The sequence below is a fragment of the Talpa occidentalis genome, unplaced genomic scaffold (genome assembly GCF_014898055.3).
Source record: "Talpa occidentalis isolate TD23 unplaced genomic scaffold, MPIMG_talOcc4v2.1 talOcc4.15, whole genome shotgun sequence".
Taxonomy (NCBI): domain Eukaryota; kingdom Metazoa; phylum Chordata; class Mammalia; order Eulipotyphla; family Talpidae; genus Talpa; species Talpa occidentalis.
In genome coordinates, this window is record NW_023601543.1 from 70,643,553 (window position 1) to 70,670,004 (window position 26,452).

Consider the following 26,452-nt stretch of genomic DNA (forward strand, 5'->3'; position numbering starts at 1 on the left):
ACCTTCTGTGACCTGAACTTCAGATGTGATAAACGCCTCCCCAATTTGCTCTCCCTCTTGGGTTTTTTAATCCCCCTCTAGTCTCTCATAATGCTCCAGCCTTTACCTGTGAAACAGAATTCGAGTTTCCTGGCCCAAATTTACTTCCAAATCCTAATCTAGAGAAGTTATGTTTGTGCGTGATTCCCTGATTGGAACACACTCTCTCCATTTCTTTCTTTTTAAAAAAAGATTTATGCATGCAAGAACTGGAAATGCATAAATATGTTGTTTTTCTTGGTGAAAAAAAATCTGATGTGGTACAGTCCAGAGGTGTAGGGGGTGAGAGGATTCACCAGAGACAGAGTGGGGAACAGAACAGGCAGATTGGCTGAAACACACTGCTGAGGGGAGCAGCGGGCAAGTCAGAAGTCTGCTGCGCCATGTGGGTCACCTCCCTGGCCGGGAGTGCTGCAGTGGCTGCGGGTACCTTCATAGTGCTGAGTCTTAAACCCTTTTGCCACCAAGGAGGCCACCTCTCCATATCTTTATGCAGTAGAGGTCTCTGGTGGTCGTAACTTTTGACCAGTTCACGCTAAAAATTACATTTTAGATTATCCAGGAGCAAACACACAAGCACGCACACAGAAATCTCTATCTATAAAGCTCTATATAATGGAAAAGAGTCTCCCAAACATTACTTACCCTTACTGTATAAATCACTCATATTTTCTACTCTGTTTCATTAAAAACAGTATTAGTGATGATCCACTATATAAATCTCATGACCTCTTAGTGCTTCATGACATGCACTTTGGAAAAACACTGAATTATGTTTTATCTCCACCCCAAGCCTGGCAGTCAGAAAGCTGCCTTCTCAGATCACCTTGCCATGGTCCCCATAAATTTGCTTCAACTGGAGTGTTATCATACTCAGCTCATGTTGAGGGGCACTATAAAGACATCTATTGAAGGGAATTTGCTGAAGATTGACGTCATACAGTGTCTCCCATCTGAAAAGCCGTGTAGTCATTTTCATTCTGATCTAAGAACTGGATTTAGATTTTTGCTTTGCTGCACTTAAACAATTAGATTCTTTCCCCCTCATCAGTAATCCAAATAATAAAATCAGTCACATTCACATTTCCTCTTATAATTTTTTGCGTTGGCATCCAAAAAGCACACAGCCAAATTGTAAGCCCCTTTGAAAAATTCAATGAAATATATTTGACATACAGAAAAGTTTTAATCATGAATGTACATTGCAATGAATTTTCACAATCTGAAAGCAACTATGTAACCAGTATATAGATCAGGAAACAGATTACCAGCCCCCAGGAGTTCCCTTGTGCCCCATTCCAGTCACTACCCACCCACTAAGGAAAACCACGTTCTTGATCTGAACACCACAAATTGATGTGTCCTAGTTTTGTACTTTATATAAATGAAATCATACCTCATACACTCTCTTGTATCTGACTTTTAAAAACTGATTCATCCATACATTTGTATGAAGTTGTTCATTCTCATTGCTGTGTAATATTCCAGTGTGTGCATATTCCATTGTGTGTGTAATATTCCACTGTGATTTCTTATCTACTGTTGGTAGGCATTTGGTACAAAGGATGACTCTGCTATCATTCTAAAATGGATCACTGGGTTAATAATATGCATGCATCACTTTTGGAAATATATCAAGGAGTGGAATTTCTAGGTCATAAGGGTATGTACACATTCATCACTTGTGCGTTTTGTCAGTTTTCCGATGTGGTTGTACGAATTTACATTCCTATTAGCAAAGCATGAGAGCTCTAGTTGTTCACATCCTTCCCAACACTTTTTATTGTTTTTCTTTCTCAGTCTGGTGGGTATACATAGCTAAATTTTAGTAATTTTAATTAATCATACTGAGCCTTATGATATTCTCTTCTGTGATCTAACTTTTCCTCCCTTCTTAATGTTTCATTCTTTTTATGTTACTGTAATCCTGGAATTTATTTGTTTATAAAATTTATATATTCTTAAAAGTTTCCCTAAAGCCTTTATAGAACAATGTAAGGGATATTTACATTGTATCAGCGTACATATGGATCCTTAACTGATACCATAAAAATGATACCATAAATGATACCATAAAAAAATATAGTCCTCCTCCTTTTCTCCAGCTTTCAAAAGGTAGCATTGATTCTATCCCATAACATCTCTTGAATTCAACCTTTCTACCAGCACTACCTTCTTCGTTCAGGGCTTCATTTCATTCTCTCTTAACTGGACTATTGGAATATGGCTTCCTTGGTTTTCGTTCCCATTTTGATGCATGCCCTCTTGTCCATGCTTGTCTCTTCCTGCTCCAAATGTAATTCTACTTTAAAAGAAAGCTATTCATAAGTGTAGGTGTTAACAATTTTTTTTTTCCTTCTCTATCCTCATGTTAAAAGAGGCTTCCAAGTCTTTGCTGGCTTCTGAGGGATGAGAGTAGGTCAAGCTATGAGAATGTAGATTCCCATGCAAGAGTCTTGATATTAACTCAATGTGATTTGATATTCTAATGGGGGCAGAAATATTTTATGTGTATTTGTCTTCCTGAGATAAAAAGCCCAATATTGGCACAACACTTTTTTGAGTTCCAAAAAGTATAATCTGGTATCATAACATAGCAGTGCATTACCATGAAAAATATATACTTAGTAAAGTATTACTATGAGAGACTAGCTCACACAGTCGACTTAAGAAACATGCTTTAGTTCTTCAAGTACTAACAGACATTACTGAAACCTGGTGATTTAAGCCTAGTTAGCTCTTAATTGAAATATATACAGTCAAACTTTTTCCTTTTTTTCAATTTTTCTATTTCTGGACTTACAAGTTATCTGCTATTGTATTTGTCATTTATGAGCATTATGACCCCTTACCTTCCCCCCAAAAAGGTTGTAAATTCCTTAATCAAGGTCATATTTGGGTTCCCCTCGTAGAAAAATCTGGTTACAGTGTTCAAATATTTATATAGTCCACATCCATCCTCCAAACACTTCCCAGTTTTTCCCTACAGTAAAGAAGAATGAGAAGAGTTTGATAGATAAGCAAGGATATATGCAAATCTTCTGTAAATATGGCAGGACTGTCGTCATTTAAAGCAGTGCATATAGTGTGACAGTTAATAGAGATTCTTAGCCTAGGTGCATCCCATCCCATGAAAAAATTTTCTTGGACATTTGTTGAGTTATCAGAAGTCTATGCATTCATATTTTCCTTTAATCTTCAAAAAAGTGCTTTGACAAAAATAAACCAGAGCTGGAGTACAAGATTCAGCCCTTGCTAAATCATTAATTGGTAAAATTTGTTTTCACCTTCATTTCCCCTTTTAGAAATTCCTATCATTGTGGAGAATTCCTACTACATCTGGGCTGTTCAAGGGACCTCTCCATCAGGGTTTTGGGGATCTTTCCCTCTCACTGTATCCCACAAAGTCAATATGCACTTGCTCTTCCTTACTCCAGGATTCCACTCTGGCAATATGAATGGGAATACATCTTTTACGGTGTGTGGATTGTATTTATATTTTAACCTCAACCCCAAACCATGATAGCAAAGAATGTGAAGTTTACTCTTATCTCAGGCTCCTGGTGACTGATTTATCTTACTCCCTCCCCACCCCCAACAAAACCTTATTTTACCCACTGGCTTCCTTCCTAAATGTAAAAAAAAAAAAACAATAAGAGGAAAGGTTCTTTTAACAAATTGCTAAAGAAAGAAGACCGAAACTCCCAGACTTCTCGTTTTCCCTCATACAGCAGTCTAAAAATGAAAAGTTAGACTGACTGCTGAATTCATTTTGTGCTACGTTTCTAATAGTATTCTGGGTATTTTGGGTTTTCTCTTAAGAAATTGCATCTCCTGGACAGGCTCCTTTGCATTATCATAGCGTTCCCCAGCTTTCAAATTGCCTTCCTCGTCTTTAGGTCATTTGACCTGCACTATGGCCTGTGCAGCAGTATCCGAATTTTACAGATGAATCAACAGAGGGGTTAAGTGACTGGCCTCTTAGGGGCCCAATCAGTCTAGATGTGCTGCCCTGACGCTGCTGCTGGAATGTACAGCTACGCTTGCTGAAGATTAAGAAGCTGCTTTTGATTCTGGTAGATATTCATCTCAAAGGGGAAAAAACTGGTCTCTTCATTCAGTAGTATTTGAATATTAGATTTTCCTTATCTAGTTCAATGTAGGATGATTTCCTTGTTCGCTTAATTGACTGGTAATTCCTTTGTTTACTTTTTTTCCAATTCTCCAGAACCAAGGCATAAGTATTAAAAATGTCTATATTAGCATTTAACATTTTTTATGAAATTCAAGTATTTTAGAAAGGGGTAATTTAGGCAGGCGTGTGTATATAGAATTTTGCATTTTAATTAAAAAGCGTCAAAATGAAACGAATCTCTGACAGTAACAGATGACTACTTCTAAAAGCCCTGTTACTATTTGATATATGTTCAGTATTTTCTTGTGGATAATAAGTCCTATGACTTGTTTCAAGAAAAGTGACGGGACTAAAACAATTAAAAAAGACAAAGCTGCTCTTTTTTAATCACATGCTCATAAATAAAGCTGGCTTGTGAATTATTTCAGAGAAGCAATTGACAAAGTCTAAGTAAATCACTCTAAGAACTAAAGCTGTCTTGCTTTTTGTTGGGTGGGGGAGAGGATGTTCAAACCAAACCTCTATCCTTGTTCAATGATGAATTTCCTTTGACAAACAAATATTTACAAAGTATGAAATATAGACTTTGTGCACTTCCTAAGGCCAAAGCATACTGTTTAAACTAAAATTTAATATTTTCTCTCACCTCAGATACACCAAAATAAGAACATAACTTCACAATAATTCTCTCTTGCAGCAGACTGTCCATTAATCATTCTTGAGATAATATTGACTCTGTAAGTTTTCAGGTAGAAAAAAAAAGTGTAATTTCTAGATTGATCAGAAAATGCAAGTATTTATGAATTTGAAGAAAACAATAAAATCTGGGAAAATAAAATCTTCCACAGCCCCCACCCTGAAGTCAGGAAGGACAAATCTTTCTACATCTTCCCTTTTTCCAGTGAAAATTCTTCCTGGGGTAAATGGCTTGATTGGGTGTATCAAAGGGTTAAGTCACTTGAGATCTGAGAGAAGACTTATTTTGTTTTAACTGTGGTATGTAGGAGGAAGGTAGAAAGAGGCCCCAGAATGAATTCCCTAATTGGGGTTTTCACCTGCTGTGAGTCTAATCGAATACAAAGCCTTATTTGTAGCTGAAAAGGAAGGCAGATTATGCAGAGTGTCAGAATTTCTGCCTACTTTTGAAATTCCTGTTGTTTGGCACAATGGTTTGGGAAAGGCAGACAAATAGTTACAGCTCTGGGCTGTCGTTAAGGTGGACCAGGAACACTGTGGTTGGATCTTCTTGAACCACCTTAACCAGTAATCCATTTTTAGCAGGAGGTGGTGGGCTTCCCTTCCAAGGGGTAGCTGTAGCTGGCAGGCTAATAGCTACACAGACTTCTTTCCCATGAAGCCACCACCGGCCTGTGAGGTGAATGTAGTGTGGTTTTATTTTGGTAAAGATGCTAAACTTCCCATTTTTTTAGATGTTCAGTTTCATGGAGGTGGCTCTGAGAAGCCTTGCAAAATCTTATTAAAAGAAAACCCACCTGAGAGTGAGTTCGGCTTTATCTAGAACCTGTGTGGTGAAATCTCTGGTTGAGATGGCAGCTGGCTCAGAGGACTTGTCTGAGCCAGGCTTACTCTGCCTCCCTGCAGAGAAAGGGCCTGGAAAAATAGGCTCCAGTGTGTGGGAGTGAAGGGCTCTGTGTCTGAATGCAGAGGCTTCTCCAAGTACTAGTTAATGTGAGCTGACTGGATCTTCCTATATCCAGAAGATGCTGGTTTCAGATTGATTTAAAGGGATTGTTATATGTGTGTTAATATACCACAGTATTTGCCCTAACTAGCAGTGACTCACCATCATCATCTGATTGGCTGTTCATGGCTAATACTTGTACCATGCAAAGAAGAACATGGAATCCTATGTTTACTGAATACCCAAATGGTGAGATTTTACTATAAAATATGTATTGTGCTTAATTGAGGCAGTATCGACATTCCAAATGGATGTCTATTAAATAATACAGATTATACTGAAGATTGGCTAGGGACAAAGAGCAATTTAGATAGAAGTTCTTGAATTGAGAGGGGAAGGTGGGACCCTAGAGGCTGGTGAAGTCTCTGAGGGTTGTCCCCAGGCAGTGCCCAGTGCCTAACAGTGCCAGCTTCAGACTTGCCCTCTCTGCTCCTCATTGTTATGTGGATAAGTTTAGGCTGACATTGAAACCACAAGCAGTCTAGAAAGGAAAAAGTTATGTCTGTGGAAGACAGGAGCAGCCACATCTGCCACTAGATGGGCTCATCGGAACCTGTGGCCCTACAGTGGACATTTCAAGTCAACAAGGCCTCTTATCAGAGCTTCTCCCTGAGCCCCAGGCTTATATACCATCTGCCTCCTGGATCCCTTTGCTCTTGTTGGTGCAAGAGTGAAAGATACCCAGGGCCCCCCAAACTTGCATGCTCTAAAGGAGTCTGGCCATCCATGTGCACAAAGACAAAGCATACTTGGCATGCAGGAGCTTTAATAGGTTAGTGTGCACAGAGAGAAAAAAGGATAATCACTTCTCAATAAAACAACGAAAGTCAGCCTTCCCGCCCTGGGCAAATGCCCAGCCAAACAGGGTCAGCCTAAAGTGGGGCCACTGAGACCCAAAAACTTGCCATAAGTCTAAGGCACCTTCTAGCAGGGAACCATAGAAAGGGAGCTGAAGAGAGCAATCAAGTCTAAGATGAAAGGAGCAAAATCACAGTACAAATCAAGATAATGGCTGCCACTGTCAACCTCCCCACACGCTGCTCACCCACAAATCTCCCACCACGTGTCTCCTGCAAGTGTCTGTACATGTCTTTCCTCCCCGTGTCTCATGCCATGACCCCCAAGTCCCTGGTGCACGTTCAAAGCTGAGAAGCAAGTGTACCCTTCTCCACACATCTCCCCTTCGGTGTGTGTCTCTAGGTGCCACCTGCTTTCCCTGTGATGCAGCTTCACCTGGCCCCTCAGCTCTGCCCCTCATTAAGTGGTGCAGGGAACGTTTTTATGGAGATGTCTCTGTTACACTTTGACACCACACTGCCACTCCAAACTATTCACATGCACGGCTGAATTCATCATCTGTCTGGCCCTGGCTCTCTTCTGCCTAAACCTGCCCCCTCAGCCTGGATTCTTGGCTTGGTGAAGATACTCATCCCATCATCTCAGGAGTCACCCTAGAACAGTGATCTTTAACCTTGGCTGCATGCCTGGAAGGCATTATACATCCTAGTGACCCAGATGGATTCAGTCTGAATGAGGGGGGAGGGGTGATACCCAGGCATGTGGATTTTAGCACCCCTCAGTGAGTCCAGTGAGCAGCTAAGCTGGAGGACTGCTGTCCACACCATTTTTACCTTGTTTTATTATTTTTCCGTCACTGTCATTGCTCAGGTCTTGGTCATACTGCAGTCAACTTGGATCTGGTCTCCTACTCTGGATCCTTCTGATCTAGCCCCCACACCACTGCTGAGTTATTTTTTCTAAAAGATAAATCTGACAGAGCCTCGTTCATGTTTAAATTCCATCTTTTGAAAAAAGTGCACCCCACCCCCATTTCAGGATACAGATCATACCCTGGATTGTCACACTAGGTCCTTCTCAATTTACCCACCTTTCTAATCTCTGTCTTGACATTCTGTCCCAAAGACGAAGCAGCTCGTTAAAGCTCTTTGAAGGAATAAACTATCTGTGGCCTGTTTTCCTTCATATCTTCTGCTCTATTCAAAATTGCTAGACCTTCCTTTGGGGCTTACAAAGGGCCTACTAAGGAAGCTTCTAGAAATATCTGTCCAATGAATAAGGCTGTCTGTCTTTCATCTCCAACAGGTGGGGTTTCCCTTCTCTTTCATCAGGAGTTCCCACTTAACATCCAATCCAATGCCCCGGAGGGTGGCTTTGCTGGATGAACTCCTGTTTGGTCAGGGTGCTGGGAGAAACAGATGGTACATTCAAAAGTGGTACTTGAAGAGAATGTAATGAAAAGGCTATTTACAAAAAATCTGGGCAAGGTAGGGGAAAAACCAGGGCAAGGGGAGGGAATGGTTTAGGGAACGCAGAGAATGCTACTGCTGTAGGCAATGACTAACCAATAAGACTTGTGGCTGTGGATAAAGGAACTCAGCCACTGCCAGGTCTCAGGCCAGCAGGAGGAGCTTGGGAATAAGTACCCAACAGCATTCTCTTCCTGCCCTTTCAGCTCTTGCTGTAGGCCTTTCATCATTGCCTCCCATTGGCTGAAAACAAGAGGAAGCCAACTGGCAAGAGAAGCCTGTCTGACGCCATGCACAGAGATCCAGGCTCCAGGGTGCAGAGTAGCATAGAAAAAGGCAGAGAATAGAGCTGGAGTGGAGAATGCAGGATTCTCCTACAGCCCCGTAGGCCAGAGCGGCCCTCATTTTTCTAAAGTACCTACAGCCTTTAAGTGGTTCAAAGACGAGAGCTGAGGTTGAAACAATTTACTGGATCACCTTCTAGACCTTATCCAATCATCTCATTCCTCCCTTACCCCTATTTCTAGCAAATGTACTCTCTGCTCTCAGCCAGCAGTGAGATCACTTATGAGCTCGCACCAGAAAATACAGCTCTTCTGCTCATAGTACAAGAAGCCACGTCCTTCCATGTCAGCTTAAAAGTGGCTGACGCCCTGGGCCTTGGAGCCAGCCTCCCTGGTTCTAACCCTTGCACTGCCACATTCTAGCCATGCCATCAAGGACAAGTAGCTCAAGGTCAGTTCTGGTGTCAAGATTTCAACTTAAGTTTTCCTTTGGGTGGCAGAACCATATGCTCCATTCAGGTCTGTGGTTCACATCAAAACAGTAATAACATTAATAACAGCTGCTATAAATGAGCAGTTCATATATGATCATACATGATATCATTATATAATTTATATTTGAAATGAAGATAAATAATGTCCTTACCTTTTTTATGCCTTCCCGAATAAGCAAAATTCAAAATCTAACCAAAATTGACAACGAAACAGTTGCTGTGATGCCCATGTCATTTCTTAATAATGCTTTCAGTATTTAATTTCTAAAATAACACCAAGATATGGGAACAAGTCTTCAAGTGCCTATAACTCCAGTCTAAAAAAGAACTTAAAGATGTATTTTGAGGATTGCCATCTGTCAAATTTAAGGAAAAAAAAATCTGAATAGTGATTTCTTGTTTTCTATTCCCCCCCCACCCCCACGCCCCTCAACGAATTGTTCTAGTAGTTTTCTAGTTGGTCACTGAGAAAACAGATTTGAGCATCTCAGTTTTAGGACATCAGACCAGAAATTCCTGAATCTTGAGCAGGTAATTTAAAAGCGTAAAACAAACAAGCAAAACACAAGAAAGGAGGAGAATAACAACATGTCTTAGCCACACAGGCGTGGCAAACCTTTACTTGGTTGATTCCTAATATTTACAAATGCCCATAATGTGAGGTTTGGTTATTCATTGAAATAAACATCAGCTATACTTAAAGCAATTTGTTCCATTGACAGAGAGATTACATCAGTGATTAATCGCAGCAGCTATGACTTCTTCATCAGGAAGTCCAGTCCTTTTCCCCCCATTCAAAGATAGGGCCAGACCTGGAATCTCCTGTTAGACCAAGACAAAACCTCACCCAAACCGAATCCTAGTCTGCCCCCCACAGACTGTATCAGCAGCTGCTTCCACAACTCACTAATTCAAAATCGCTGAAGGACAGCACTGATGTCTCAATTTATGAGACAGAATGCCAGAAGAAGGACCATGTTTGCTTTAAAACAGCACCCATCATGCCTCCAAGCACATGTCTTCAGTGATAACGTTTACAGTTTTATTCACTCTGTGCAGGGTGATGAAGCAACTTTGCAGTCCCTTTCGCTTCAATACATTATTTTTTGCCCTGTTGGAGCATAAAGGGAGACTGAAATCTAGAGTCCTTTCAGCTCGAACATTCTATGGGGGAAGAAAATGTTGAGCAACAACAACAGAAAAGGATATTTAAAAAGAAAAACAGCAACACATTTGAAACTGTAAACCGAAGTGGACTGGATCACCCAGAAGTGAGTGAAAAAGGAAATGGCTGAAAGAAGATTAAAAAGAAAAGCCGGCAACAAAATAAATAGACAAAGAGGGATAATGAAAGCACACAGGGAAATTACTCTAAGATGCTCTTTCTCGAGGTGAAGGTATTATGTGGAGGTTGAGGTGGGGGGCTGGGGGTGGAGAGTTCTTTAGCTAACGAAGGCTTTGTTTTCAGAATAGTTGCAAACTTGAAATATTTTTGCACATCAACCTTTATCATCATATCCCAAGCCCTAAGGTCAGAATATTTGAACTTCCCAGGCCTTATCACTTTTCCAATATAATGTTCCATTAGCAATGGTTTCTTTTTAGATTTCTCTAAAAGAGAAGAGTTAATGCACCACACCATTGCTGGTATGTTTGTTTTGCTTTGTTTGGAGTCTATACTAGTGGCTGGAAAATTCAGCATTCTCAGAGTTTCTGATTCTGTGGGGCTGGGGTCAGGGAACTTCCTAAGAAGTTTAGAGGCAGTGCTCATACTGCTGGTTTCTGGGCTGCTATGATTTGAAAACCACCGCTTTATCACAAGTACACACACACACACACACACACACAACTTCTTAAAAAGCTAGCGCTCTCTCTCTCTCTCTCTCTCTCTCTCTCTCTCTCTCTCTCTCTCTCTCTTTTCTTTCTCCAAAAGACCTTTTAGCCCAGGATGAGTGTAACCTGAATTTCATGTCTTTACAGCTGCTGCACACTTTAATCTTCCGTTGGGGGAGGGGGGAAGTACTGCTTGTGATTTTTCTCTTTCATTCACTAAAAAGAAAACTCTGAACCCACACACTCAATTATATGGGGTGAGGTCATTGGCACCTGGGTTATTATTTAGGCAACAAGTAGTAGTCTTGCTAGAGGTTTTAAGGGGGTGCTGGCAGGGCTGTGTGTGGTTTCCAGCTTCCTGGGACTACCTTAAATCCCCTGCTTGCTCTTTCTTCTTTCCCTTTTTCCTTTCTTTGGATGGGATTGCTGGGTCTCTAGGAGTCCCGGTTCCCAGGTCCCTAGGTGGGGGCGGAGCCAGCCCGGCCCTGCCCCGTCTGCCCGCAGCGCCCCCTCCCCGCCCTCCAGCCTGCCAGCCCGCCCCGGCTCCACCGCAGTGCTTTCAGCTTCGAGCCTGGGCGGTGGCGCTCGACTTTCGGGAGCCCGCTGGCTCTGGGAAGCTCACTCGTCCTCCTCTAGCGCCTTTCCCAGACGCGGAGCCCTTGCAGCCATGAGGGAACAGCTCAAAGGGTAAGTGCTCTAGGGCCCCTTCCTATGGCAGCAATCCCTGCACTTGTGGCGCGAGCTGGGGGCCAACCAAGGCGGCCAAAACTTGGACAGCTAAGCGGCTGGACAGGGGCACCCGGCAGCAGGGCATCGCGGAATCTCCCCCCCTGGGCTCCGTGGCGCCACTGCAGGTGCGCCCACCCCCCCCACCCCCCCCCGGGCTTCATGCCCCCCTCCCCAGTGCCTGGTTCGTGGCGCGCTCCTGCCCCTGCCTCTGGGACGCCTCGAGAGAAAAAAGCTGATTTCTTGCCTTACCCAGAGGGGACAGCGCGTTCCCCATGCAGGGACATCCACGGGAGCTTTTTGCTCCTTCCCGGGCTGTTTGTGTGGCTGTGAATAAGACAGGCTGTTCCCGAATCCCTGCTGGACCTCTGGGAAGGAAGGGGAGCGTGCGCGACTCTATCTTCCATTGCATTGCAAGTGCCAAAAGGTCAACTTTCTGCCTGATTTCTTCCGAGGATTCCAACTGACATTTCCCTGGCTGCGTTTTCTACTGTGTTTGCCCCTAAACTTGCAGAAATCAGTAAAGAAAGAAAAAGCAATTAAAACCCAACAGTCAGGAATTTGACTTAGAGAAAAGCATCGAGGGCTTTTTAATTTCTTCTTAGCCCTCTGGGGTTGATTGTGGAGGCTTTTCTGGGTGTCCTCTTGCTTTTCTCCAGGTGTCTGCTCGTCTTTAAGCAAACTTTGTCATTCCCAGTCAGATCACGGCATGGCAAAGGGCAGGGTACTTTGTTTATCTCCGTTAAATTTGCAGCAAAGTTTGAAGCTTCAATGGAAGGGGTTTAGTTGCTTGAGGGAGCATATTATTCATTATAAGATGTTTTACCATAAAATAACCCATCCAACTTAGATAGCAAAGTAAAGTCTTTGAAATCTACATTCTTTCTTGGCCAGCAAGCTCTTCTTGGGCTCTCTGCTGCTTTATGCCTATCACCTCGTGTCACCCCTCACACACACCCCCATCGCCCTTTCTCTTTTGCCCAGATTTTTTATTTCCGGGGGCCAAACCCCCTCTTTGGAGGCTACAGTTGCTCTTACAGAACAGAGGAGCAAATGAAACAACACGATTATATGAAAGGTCTCTGACCCTTGATCACCGTGGAATTGGTTTTAGTCATCATTGTTTGATCTCGGATTGGACACGACCCTGAAGTGAAATTGCTTTGGCCAAAGTTGAGGGTGGGTGGGAGTTAAGCCCTGAAAAGCAAATAGAAGGGAAGACAAGTAACAGCTGGACCAGTCACCCAGGCAATCATCTTTGCCCTGGCTTGAGCCAAATAGAATCAAATGTTACATATCCCAGGAAGAAAGAAATGGGGACTAGAATAAAATTTCTGATGCTTACATTGACCTCCCCTCACCACCTAACCAGCTCCCCCACCCCACAGTAGCAGAAACTTTTAGATATATTTTCCCATTCCTACCCTGCCAGTATTCCAGCAATGAAAGCCAAGTTCAACATTCAGCATGCAAATGCCAAGGCTCCTCTAGAAAAAGAGCCTGATCCCCAGATTAAAGGGAAATGAGTTTGTATATGTGGATCAGTAGACTCCAGATTATATATGAAGCCAAACTCTAATCCTCTGCAAATCACAAGGGGATGCTACCTTTTTATATCGTGGCATAGAGATTAGTTTCTTCCTGGGAAGTAGTGAAATGATATTTTTTTTTAAAAGGCAACTCTTTGGATTATTTTCAGTACCAAATAACAGTGGTGGCAGAAGAAATCTTATTTTAATTAGGCAACTGCCATTTCCCCAGGCAAGAGCAGTAGAAATTTGTTACTTTTTATAAGTGTTTAATGTTTGTTTTTAAGAAACTAAAAAAGCAATTCCAATAAGTCTGATTATTCCGGCAGTGACAGCAGGCACAGCTCTGAGGCAGTTATAATAACCTTGCACACCACTTGAAACTAAAAAGGTGAGAGAAAATTTAAATTGTATGGTAGAAAATTAGGTCAGCCCTGTGCTCAGCAGAGTAATGTTTTAATTTTTTCTTATTGACAAGTAGGTGTTGTCTTTTGTCACATCCACTGATTTTGTATTTTCATTTACATCAAGTTACTGTGGAGGCCTCAAATCAAAGGGAAGAAGCAAGATGATGACTCTAGCCCCTACACCTTAAAGAGAAGAAGTCAGACTTTGGAGGCTGTTCAGGGAGTCGTGGTTAATGCCAGGCTTAGGAAACAGCCAGGCCAAAAGCACTAACATTAAAAAAAAAAAAAAAAGATTTTTAAGAGCATTTCAAGGAGGGTAGATGAAGCCAGTCTCTGTATTCATGTACATTGGAATTTGGATCTGTGTTGAATATGTTGTTCTCGGGAAGACTGAACAAAGATGAACCCATGAACGTATGAACAGGTTTCAGGATCTCTTTTCTGGTTGGGCACGCTCTGTGGGGAGTGCGTTTCCCATGTGAAAAGTAAAATGTGAAAAAGGAGAGTTGCCAAAAACAGTCCCACACAACCTTCCACCACCACCTTGCTAGCACAGAATATTTTTCTGTGTTGTCTGTATATTCCAGGAAAACCTGAGCTGCTTCTCATAGAGCGACTGAGAATTCTCTACTGTTTTTCAAGATAGCCACAGAGCCATCTGTAAATCTGTTCTGATCCCAGACCCCCACAATGGTTTATCCTGTAAGGCAGAATATAGATGTGAGTTATGTAGATTTGTGTTTACTGTTTCATCCAATTCCCATGCATCTTTCCTATCTATTTGGAGAGCTTCGGATTCACCACAGATCGAAAATACCCACACACAGTGAAGTGAATATTTGGTTCATCAGATAGTTACCAAAAATATCTGAAGTCATTTCAGCTGTTGCTATCGCTTTGAGCATTAAATGATTGAAAGATTATTTTTCTGGTTTTGATGATTAGTCACACCCTCTATTCCTTGCTTTTTTCCCCCGACTCATGCTCACTTCTTTCATTTTGCACTAGTTTGTAGTTCAGGTGAAACTAAGACTTACAAGGTGAAATGTCAATGTTTTTCTAGTTATTCTGCCTTGCTTAAAAATAAAAGCTTTGTATACTAGAGGGAAAGCAGGTGAAAGAAGATTGTCCACTGGATTTGTGTGAGTTCATTTATCTAGGTTATTCGGGTCCCCCAGCATCGAGGGTGATTGAGAGAATGCGAACCTAGAAAGGACTAGTATTTCTAGTAACAGACACACGGGGTGGGGATAGAAGTGGGGGCTGACGATTTCGGATGTCTTCCAGTAAAGGAAGTTTGAGTTTCGATGAGGACTGGTGGATTAAAAAATAATTGCTGAAATCCCTTTCATAATTTTTAACACATCACAGTCTATTCTTTCAAAAGGTAGAATTGTAGGTGTCAACCGTCATGAGGCTTTTCTTTTTTTGCAGTGAGGGATGATCATGAAGCTCCCTTTCACTCTCTAGGATTCTCCTGTCAGTTGTATGCAAGTTTCTCTTCCCTTGTCGAATTGCATTGGGGGCAGTTTCATTTTTTTGCCCTGTTCCTCTGACTTGCAGTCCATCACAGATGGCGGCTTTTCAGCAAGGTTCCCTCTGTCTCTGGTCAGGTTTATCAGCTCTAACAGACGTTTTCCTGCACATCTACGGAAGATGCTCGGTCCTCCCACGTGCCCTGGACGTGGGACATTGTTCTTGCGCAGTGTATGGAATAAGGGCCCTGACATGTGGACACAGTGCTTTTCAACCCTCTTCTCCCTTCCACCTCCCCTGGTGTGCACAGAGGGAAGGTCTTTGGAGATGAGATGACGGAGGCCTAAATGCAGGGTGGTCTCAATAGAAGGTAACCTTCCCTTGCTCAGCATTCGAGTGCGGAATTGGTGCACCATCACTTTCTGAGCTCAAAAACGCAGGCAAACAAGCAACGCTTTTTCCATGAAGCGGCAAGCTGCAGCCTCCCTGTGCTGTGCATATAAAGTACCAGTCCCGCCCACCCCTTCTCCAGATCATAAACCAGCTTGGTCATGGGATTTCCTCAAAACCCCGGAAAAGCATGATTTGCCTCTTCTGTTCTTCTTGCGCATTAAGACTTTGGATGTCACTTTGGTACGTTCCCTGCACTGAGAAGAAGCCCCTGTCATACTCCTCAAATTCAAACTGTCTCTGCGGAAAAGTCACCCAGAAATGAACATATTTGTGAGAGACTGAAACAGCCCTTTGCAAGTGAACATTTTCTTGTAAATTTATTTCAGTTGCTTTCACTGTTCAATAACTGAGTGGTAAATAACAGAGGGATGCTTTCTGAAGTACTCTTCTTTTCAAACCACAATAAGTGTTTCTCCTTTTTCCTTTTTTTAATACAGACATAATACATGTTGAGTGTTGATTTTGCTCTCTGCCAAGTGTCTTAGACTTGACTGCCCACAGGTGGAGCCACAGCTATACTATAATCTGCTAATAAAAGGTTGAATTTTAGTGGGCAATACTTTGGGGGACACATAACAACAAATACTGCCATGTATTGCACACCAGAAGTGCCTGTCACTTCTCAATAGCAACTAATCCTTTACCTTTCCCAGGTGAGCAAACCCCAGCTTTCACAGCTAGTAGGGGCACAGATTTGAAACCTGCGCTGAAGGCACTTCATATCATTGCCTCCCCAGACTCCCCCTTTCTGTGTCAGACCTCTGTGCTTTCTGGTTCCCTTGAAGTGGCCAATTTGAAGCTATTTGTCCCCTCTTTCTCCCCCCTCCCCCCAAAGAGTATGAATAGGCTTCACATCTGCCCACGGAAATATCATTGCGGCTGCACTTCCCTGTATCAGAGTCCGTCTGGTAATCCCCCAAATTGGAAATCCGATGCTATGGTGATTTATGTAGATAGGCCAAGGTAAAGTATAGGTCGTTATCTCTCCCAGGGTTATTCGTGTAATTGAACAAGGAACAAAGGTGTTTTGTTCTTTTTATGGCAGGCGCTGATAGCCAGCAACTGCACTTTAGCTAAACTTCAAGAAATGGAAGAGAACTGTGAGTGCTTCATTCAGGCCCAAGAAAATATAGGAAAAGGGGGAGAGGTGTAGTGACATGGAGGGTACTGAGTTAAAGAGACATTCTAGACACACAGGCAAGAGGGGGCTTGGGCTAGCTTCCTGGGCACCGGCTATGCCTAAGCTGACATGAAATGCAGGCATCGTGGATAGGAAATCTGGAGATGAAAAAAAAAAAAAAAAAGAGTCACGGCCAAATGTCTGGGGCAGTGAAAGCAAATGAGAAGTAAGGTGATTTATTTACTGAACTCATGTCCAGTATCTCTTTGACAGAGTTAATGAAATTGTCAATGTTCTTTGTGAAGGTTCCGCATTGGACAGGTGAAGAAATCCTGATTTTTGATTATTGATGGTACAATAAAGGCATTTTATTGTGGCAGCAATGCATCTGACTTTTGGGTGCAAAAGTGAAGCATGTTCTGGTTACCAAATAGCTTTCATATGGCTTTTCCCCTTTAAAAACAAAGCTGGGGGACTCTCTTGCGATAAACATTCTTCCCCATAGGATGGAAGTCCTCTGAGGTAAAGATGCCGAAAGATTCAGAAGCAAGCCATGCTTTTTTTTCTTTTTCTTCTCTCTACTACCCATACTCAAAACTAAAGTCTCTCTTTGTCTTTTATGTTTCAGCCATGAGACCCAAACAACTTGCTGGGACCATCCCAAAATGACAGAGCTCTACCAGTCTTTAGGTAAGGGCATAACTGAGTTTCCTCCAGGGAAAATGATAGATGACCTTACAGTGGTTGGTAACGTGCAAGACATCTGTCGTCTAAATGTGCCACTAGCACTATAAAGGATGAAAACAATACCTTTCTATCCAAAATTGACGATCAGCTTTTTTTTTTTTCTAGAGGCTCCTGAAAAAAATAAGTTTCAGAATGTCACTGATTCCTAAACATTCAATAAGCCTACAGGTCTTTGTAGTTTTCTTTGCTAAGGGATGGGCAAAAAGACTTGCAATTTATGGCAATTTTTTCCCTACCAAGAAAGAAAACTGTTTCAAGTTGTTCTTATTGATTTCTTCCTTATGAAACCAAGACAGCGATTTTTGCCAAACCACGAATGTTCTGTGAAGGAATTTTCTGCCCTCTTTCCAGTGCTCATAATTCCTAAGCCTGTCAGGTCATCACTGAGAACATCTCAGTGATTCCTCTACTATGGTGCATTTTGTATTTGTGAGAGAGGTTGTCAGACTTTTTTTTCCCCTGAGAACTTGGAATTTTTTGAACAGACACAAAGCCTCCGAATAAGGGGAAAACACCAATCTTTTTAATGCTTGATAAAACCCTATAATGTTTTTGGTCTATCAGGATATAATCTGAAGCGGATTATCTTGCATAGTGATAAGTTTAAGTAGTCTGTTCTGTTACTAAAAGATTTTTTTTTGTTTGCTTTTTGGTGAATGTGCATATTTGCAGACTAAAATGCCTGATGTGAACTGTTTGGGTTGAAATGTACATGCGTAGGCCTGTGGGAATCAGGGTGTTTAAATGTAAATTCTGTGTATTTATATGTATGTTGGATGGGTGGATTTGTAATTGTGTATGTACATGTGTCTGTCTGTCCGTGGCACCTTATACAGCCTTTCTGTCATAGGTTTCCCTTGGTTAATGGATTGCAGCTTTAGAGACAGTAAGGAGCAGGACAGGAGATATTAGCCCCACCCCCAATTTTTTTCCTAAGCTTTTTCTAATTATCAGTGTTATAAGTTCCTTTTACAAAATCTGAAAAATACAAATGCAAAGCATGAAAAAGATGAGAAATCACTTATTTTTCTCTCCAGAGCTATCAAGTACATGGCAGGTAAGATGTCATTTCAGTGTAGTAGGAAGTTTGTGCACATGCATGTGTGCACATATGTATGTACACACTTCTCAAAACTTGTAGAACTTTGGAATCAACTAATCTTCAAATGCTACGTTTTCAACTCCTACAGAATAGTTCTGACTATACTGATGCACTGTTTAGACCACAGATGGAAATCATGAGTGCTTATATTTTGGCAAAGGAGGGAATGAAGACCTCAGCTGAAGTGGGGAGTGCTGTGCAGGGAAGGAGTTAGTGGTCCTAATCTAGTGCCCTCGGGGCTTCTGATTTTTCAAGAGACTCTAAAAATCTGTCAATAAAGTGCTAATATAAACTAGTCTGTTGTCTTCCCGATTATACGCTCTGGTTTACACACAGTCTCCGCGCACACTTGAATTTTTCGGCTTCAATCACAGTGATCGCCAGTTGTAATATTTTCATTCACTTTTACTTACAAATAATCACTCCTACAGAATTTGTACTTAGCCATTTTTTTTAATTTAAAAATGTAAGCAGGTTAGCAAATGAAAAAGAGAAATCACTGAGAATTCACCTTTAGAGTGTTTAATTCACGTTTAATAATCTAGTAAGTATATTCAAAATTTTCTCTACATACAGTTTCACAAAAGTTGGAGTGTTCTGTTTTATAATCAGCTTTTTTTCCACCTAAAGGTAATGAACCATGTCCATCTTTCCATTTCATTGAACGTATTCTCTACTGGCTTACTTTTAATTACTCTGTAATGAGATCTCACAAACATGGTTAGTAAAAAGCTAATTATGAACTACCCATGAATAGGTATTTGTACCTTCAATGGGAAATCAATATACTTTTCACTCATACTTCTCAAGCGCCAATGTGGTGGTGAACTCAGCAATGGTAATTTAGCATGATTTGTGACCTTGGGCAAATCACCTGACTTTGGAAGATAATGGAAGTTTACAGTTGCTGGAGATTTTAGAGTTCATATATAACCAAGTTTTTCTTTGATGAAATGAATTTAATTGAGATATAGTTTATATGGAATAAAATGCATCCATCATAAATATGTGGTCACTGCCACTGCCTTTGTAATTCTGTTTCTTGGTATCCTGATCACAAACATCTTAGAAATGAGCTAGGTGTTTAAATGTGTTTTTCAACTTTGAAAACTAATATTTCCTTTATTTTTATTTTGATTACTTGGGCTCACTTTTATCCAAATGGTGACTCATCAGATAACATCTTCCATTCATAGAGAGCCTAGTGCATGTGCTACACAAGGAACATCAGCACCCATTGTGCATGGGGGATGAATTCAGCAGCCTTATTTCACAGGCCTTTGAAATCAAGGGTAGAAAAATCATTTATTGGCACAAGACAGCTATGCAGGGCTACAGTAGGATTTGTCCTGGGTCTTCTATTAGTGTTTTCTTTTTTTTAAAAAGATTAATTTATTTATACAAGAACGGGGGTACAGACCAGAGGCGCTGAGAGTGAGAGAATTCACCAGAGACAGAGCTGGGAGCAGAACAGGCAGATGGACCAAAAGCACTGCTGAGGGGAGCAGCGGGCAAGACTGGAGAGGTCTGCCGCACCATGTGGGTATCCCCCTGGCTGGCCGGGATCGAACACACGCTGCAGAGGCTGCGGATAGCTTCATAGCGCAGCGCTTAACCGGCTGCTCCATCGGGGAGGCTGCCTATTAGTGTTTTCAGTGATCTCATTGATTTTATTAAATTAGTATGTCCATGCAGGTTACTAAGCACCTGCTACAAATATGAGTGATTGACCAATGTGATTCTGTGGATAGACAATTATTTGAATGGCATTTCTGCAACAAACCATTGCATTTCCAGAAAAAGTATGGGGGTTGTTAGCCACTAGTAGGCACTCTTCCTTTCACAAGGGCCAGGCACATGTGGAATGTTTGTTTTAGTTTCTTGTGTGTCTATGTCACTGAGATAACTATCTACAAGATGAAGTGAAGAAAAAATATAAGCATGACATACTGGAAAGGAGCCTTTTCTTTCCTTTAAATTTTTAGAGATTGCTTTCTGTTTTTCCTCAAGAGGTATCCCATTAGGTCCAGGTTGCTATTTGGAGCTAGTTGAAATGGTCTAAAGCCTTCAGCTGCACTCAGTTCTTGAAAGGTACCATGAAAGCAAAACTGGCATTGTGGCCTTGTGTGTTACGTTTTCTAGACCAAATTGAGGTCCCTCTCCTAATACACATTTAACCTGCTGTCTGTGATGTCATGTTGAAAATGTCAAGCTGTTGCTTATCCCCACTGTACAGCTCTCCTCCAGGGACAGCTCTACTCTAGATGCTGCCCTGGCTCGTGGTATATATGAAATGTCACACATCCCTAAGGATGCCCTCTTCTGATGGTTTTCATTCTCTTAACTTGCCTAAATCCCCAAGCAGCCTGTTCAACACAGTTGTTTACTGCATTGCACCCCCCCCGCAAAAAAAAAAAAAGTCACTCTCCCCTCCCAAGCTTGAGCCAAAATCATTTTGTAAGGACTGAAAAAATAGTATTTGAGCATGAATGGATGGACGGGTATGGTATTACTTGAAATGTTAAAAGTGGAGACCTCTAGTTAGTAGGATTCTAGGTGATTTTTTTCTTAACCTCACCTCAATTTTCTGCAGTGAATTTGCATTATTTGCAATTAGCTGTGTAACACAAGGTTTCTTCATCAGTGCTCCCTTCCCCAGTCTTTCCAGTTAGAACTTATGACAGAAAAGCAGCAGGCCACCCCCCCCCATCTCACTTACATACACAGAAGCAGAATTTTTGGTTCAATACCCTGATTCCTTAGACTTTGATGGGTATATGTAAACACAGGAGATCACCTTGTATGTTTTTAGGCTCTAGTCATATCCATTCACAAAAAAGCAGGCTGAAAACAAGTGATAGAGAAGGCAAAAAAATTTGATTATAAAAAAGTAAGAATTCATTTCAGATTATTCACAGCAGATCTAAAACGGTTTTCAAAAGTAAGCTTTCATCAGATGTCAGCAATGTGTGTGCTTTCCATTATTTTTAGGCTCTGTACCTGTTCAAAAAATTATAAGTTATGAGAGGAAAAAAAATGTCAAGCTCCCATACAAACACAAAACAAGGTGTAGTAAAGAAATCATTGCACTGTTCACGGTGATGACCCAACGGTCATTAGGAATTTGAACACTGGAAAATCTCCAGAAAATTCTGTACGCAACATTAACAGTTTGGCAAAAGCATTGTCTTAGTCTCACAAGGAAGAAATCAATAAGAAGAACTTAAAAACAGTTGTCTTTCAATGTTTTTCTATGACTACCTCCAAAGGGGTGATAGGGTGGCATATGAAAACAAAGTTTCCCCTCTCTTTATGTATATACTCTCCTTACCATTGAGATGAAGGTTTTGGCCAAAAGTGTCTATAATAAGAATTGGATTTGTTTATCTCTTACTATGGGCTGAGTATGGCGCAGGTTATTTGCAAAATTTGCTGTGATCATAACTTCGTCAAGAAGTACCTTCTGGCTGACTCCACAGACACAAATGGATTTCTAAAAGCTTACTCATTCCCATCTCTAAAACTGCATTCTGGGAAAACAACACATCACCCACCCAACTCTTACAGGTAGACTGAGGCAGGCTGTTGTCAAGTAGGGAGGCTCTTGGGATGCTTCCCTCAAGACCTCTTGGGCTACCCATTTGTTGTTGAGAAGGACTTGTTTTCATCATTCCTTAGAAGTCATACTGCACTAGATTCAGGAGGTGAATTGCAGGTTTCTATGAGCAGTTTTACAAATGTAATAGAAAGATTCTTGTTCCAATAGGTTATTTTGGTGATTTAAAACCTAAAGCTCTTTAAGGCTCCAAAAGGCATTTACAAAATCAGTTGATGGTAGGTAGTAATGGGCTCTGGAATTTACTTTGAAATACTAATATAGTATTGATTTATGGAAGTGCTGTTCCATGATTAAAAGCCTGTCATTTCTCTCACAATTTATGTCTAGGTTCTTAAGTTCATCACTGAAATTTTTAGTAAATGTGAAAATAAAAATGTCTCCCCCCTCCACACATATGTGTTGCTTAAAAATACTTTTAAAAAGTATTTTTTTGTCTGTATTGGTAGCATATTGATTATAAATACCTCAGTCTGTCATCCCTTCCAGCAATCTAATTGGAATTGCTTCTTCCAATTCCCTTGTCTTCAATGGAAGTCACATTGCTTTTTCCCCTGAGGAAGACTGTTCTCCTTCCTTCCTGTAGTTCTGGCTTGCTTCGGGAGGATACCGTGCTTTTTGCTCTTGCCCAAAATTTGGGACCTATTACCCTTGATGCTCACGTGAATGACGCCAAATCTCCCCATTTTCAAAATGGCTGAAGGAAGTGTTGAAGGAAAAGTCGTCTTAAAAACCCATCAACACCAGCCCTTAGTTTCATGTCTTCATGAAGAGCTTCAGAATGTTCAAATGAAGGCTTAGGTTTAAGACCTGAGAGGTCTGAGGCTGACATGATTCTTCAGCAGTTCTAGTTAAGAGGACCAGTGAAGTCAGGAGGCTGAGAACTGCTTCAAAATACCACAATATCATTATTAAGGAGTAATTGCAGCTGCCGAGATAGTCAGGAATACTGCCATGGGACTACTGTGCCTCTCCTCCATTTGCCTGAGAGGAAGCAACATGAGTTAGCTTATTCTCCCTCTCTTGATAGACTTTCTACATTCCATTAAGTCTTCCCTCCTGAGAATGCTCTACTATTAGTAACTGGGGGATTTAGAATGACTATGAATTCGTTTTGCATTAGGAGCTGGGCCGAATGCTTATCTCAGCATATTTTGTCAACTAAACTGTTCTCAACCAAGTCACTGAATATTTAGCATCTCTCTTCCCTCATTTCTTTTTTTTTTTTTAAAGTTTTATTTGTTTATGCATACAAGAACTGGGGTACAAGCCAGACATGTGGAGGGGGTGCAAGAGGACTCACCAGAGACAGAGTGGGGAGCAGAACAGGCAGACTGACGGAAGTACACTGCTGAAGGGAGCAGCAGGCAAGTCAGGAAAGGTCTACTGCACCATGTGGGTAGCTCCCTGACCAGGGACCGAACTCATGCTGCAGTGGCTGCAGATAGCTTCATAGGTTGCATCTTAACCCCTTGCACCACCAGGGAGGACCCTTCCCTTATTTCTTATCTCTGGTTCCTTAAGTATTGTTGAGTGTTAAACCCCCCTGCCTCTCAGTTTTCTACCACTGTAATGTCTTGAATCGGAAAGAATAAATTTAAATCTCAGCTTGGGTGTGGCAGTGGCCAAGTCCTTTGCTTTCTCTTGCCTTTGGATTTCTGACTTGCCAGTTTAGGCAATAGTCTTCTATCTCTAGTGGTCTGATTTTAATTTAACTCTTAGCTGGAATAAGACTTGGTCTTGTGAATGCTATGCCCACACCATCACCCCCCAATTTCTGTTTGTCACCACCAGCCTAGAAGATGAGAATGATAGAATTATCACATTTATAATAAGCGGACTTTCAGACATTGCCGTATTTAATCCTTACACAGTGGTAAATTAGTGATATACTAGCATAAGACCTGACTTTTCTGTCCATTTCTGTTTCAGATCTTCTGCCCTGACATTCCTTTGCGTATACTTTCTGGTTTGTGATTTGGAAAATAAAGCTACCATAGCAGTGGTTGGGCCAACTGCTTCCTTCTTTCTGTTTGGAATAGAGCAAGACTTACTTTGACTTATTCATACGGGCAGAAGATAAGGAACCAAGTCAAGAGCACACATTTCTGGCTCCCGGCACACTGTTCGCAGAGGGCTATCCATTTACCCCCAGCATGATTTATAAAATGCTTTATCAGCATAATTAAGCTCTGGGATCTCAAATGACATTCTTTATTCCCTTGCTGACAAACTTAGCCTAGGAGATTTACTCAGATTTGCAAAATAGAAGATGTAAGACAGTAAGGCTCTTATAAATATTCCTCCTGGTACTGCTTTTAACTTTGGTGAGGATCAATTGATTGTCCCCATTTGTAAAGCTGAAATGTAGTTTTCAAATCAAATTTATGGCATTTTAATGGAGTCCTCTCTTATAATATTTTTTCCTTGTTCAAATAACTTGATTTAAGACTTCTAATTGAAGGACATAAATAGGTATTTTTGAATGGCACCTTCCAAAGTTAATTTCCACAGGTAACTCAAAAGGCATCTCTTGTAGACTGAGGCTGCTTTATAATTTTAGAAAGCTGTCAAATTTTAGTTTACTTGCTCTAAATAAGAGGAGCCTTAAGGTTACACCTGCAGCTGTGAGAAAAGTGCTGGGTGTGTACAATTTTATGTAGCTGGGTCTGCAGAAGGCGATTTTTGCACACGAAGTAAAGGCATCTCAAAACGTGTCTGCTCTTATTCAGACATTTCCAATATTTCTTTTTTAAGCGCACAAGTCTGATTACCTCCGTGCATCTCTGGGGAGCTGCAATTTTGCTGGAAAGAGATTCAGAACACTCACATAAAATAGATAGTGAGTTTTTAAAGTCCATACCCTCTATGGTAGTAATAAAATGACCTAAAAATATTCTGAAAGACTCAGTTATGACATAGTGAATGAATCATTAGCTTATTTATGAATTGGTCATATGCTGAGAGAATGTTTCAGAATATGCCTTTCCACAGCCTTGAGCCCTTGCATAACTCCAGGGTAGTCCTTGTGCCCCCTCATAAATTAGAGCTTCTGGAACAGGAATAAATGATAGATAGGTGTGTGTGCGTGCACTCCCATATATTTCTATATTTACATGCATATTTTTTGTCAAGAAGTGATTTTGGTGGAAAAGTGATTAGTTTTATGTTTTGCTTTCTAGTTCTTTTTTAAAGAAGCTGTCAGTTTGAGTCTGGTGCCTCTCAAACTGGTGAAGGGCAGTATTTTTTTTTTTTAGCATGTTATGCATCACAGACTTTTGGGAGGTCCTTCTGGAACTGACTAGTATGCACTTAGACCCTATGTAACTTACCATGCAAATTCAGCAGCACTCAATCTGATCTGAACCCTGTTAGGTGATCGGAAGCCACTGATCATGCCTGTGGATGCCGTGGCTGTGTTAGGTTGCTATAAAAGTGGTGTATACTTTTCTTATACTTGTCAGGGACCATACTTTGAATAGCAGTGTTCTAGAGCACTTAGTTTTTTGAAATTATAAACATAAATTCAAGTCAGATGACCTCAGGTGGCACTGGGAAATAATTAATTGACACCAAACAAGAACACCTGAAAAATGTTATTGATGGGATTTTGTTTTTTTTTTTTTTTATTTTACTTATACAAGCACTGGGTACAGTCAGAAGAGCGGGAGGGTGAGAGAATTCACCAGAGCCAGAGCAGAGAGCAGAACAGGCAGACTGACTAAGTACACTGCTGAGGGGAGCAGCGGGCGGCAGGAGAGGTCTGCGGGCCATGTGGGACCCTCGCCCGGTGGCCGGGGATTGAACTGGCGCTGCAGAGGCTGCGGGCAGCTTCACAACCCAGCGCTCAACTGCTGCACCACCGGGGAGGCCCATATGGGATTTTGTATTTTGCCAATTGAGTCAAGAGCAGGCATTAAGAAGGGAGGGATCTAGCTGCTTTCCCATTTCACAGTTGTCCTTTGCTATTAATTTGGTGGCCAAGATGATCGAATCACCTTGTTGTAGGAAAAGGTCAAATATTAAGTGGCAGGACCCCTGCTGTCTTGTAATTAAATATAATTATATTGAAAGTGATATTTTTCAAATAAATATTTGTCTGGATGCACAGTATTAAATGTAATATCTGTACTCTTCACATTATGGAAAGAAGCCATTGGGAGACTGATTGATCTCCTGTGACTTTACTATTGTCCCTTTGAGTTCAAGTCTGGAGGCAATGTGAAGTAGCAGTAAAAAGGCTATTATGACATAGATGTGAATTCTGGCTCTGCCACCAGTTCTCTGTGGTCAAAGACAAAGGCACTAACAATCTTGAACCCTAATTTCCTGATTTATTAAGTAGTAATGATGATACTTTCCTTGGGGAGTGTTATGGGAATTAGAGATAACGTGTAAAGTGACAAAATGTCTGACTTACAACTGCTCAAGGCATTATAATTGCTATTAACGATGATGATGCACTATTTATTATTTTTAGTGTTATTACAATATGCCAGGGTTCATTTTTTTCCCAAAATCT

The 26,452-nt window shown here is 41.3% G+C and overlaps 1 protein-coding gene across 1 annotated transcript in view; it reads left to right on the forward strand.

Moving 5' to 3' along the window:
• The window catches only part of DMD (dystrophin), a 1,988,221-nt gene that overhangs the window by 1,840,109 nt on the left and 121,660 nt on the right, over window positions 1-26,452 (forward strand). Inside the window, 1 exon segment of the mRNA XM_054695791.1 lies at window positions 17,094-17,155. Within this exon segment, the coding sequence (XP_054551766.1) occupies window positions 17,094-17,155 (62 nt within the window).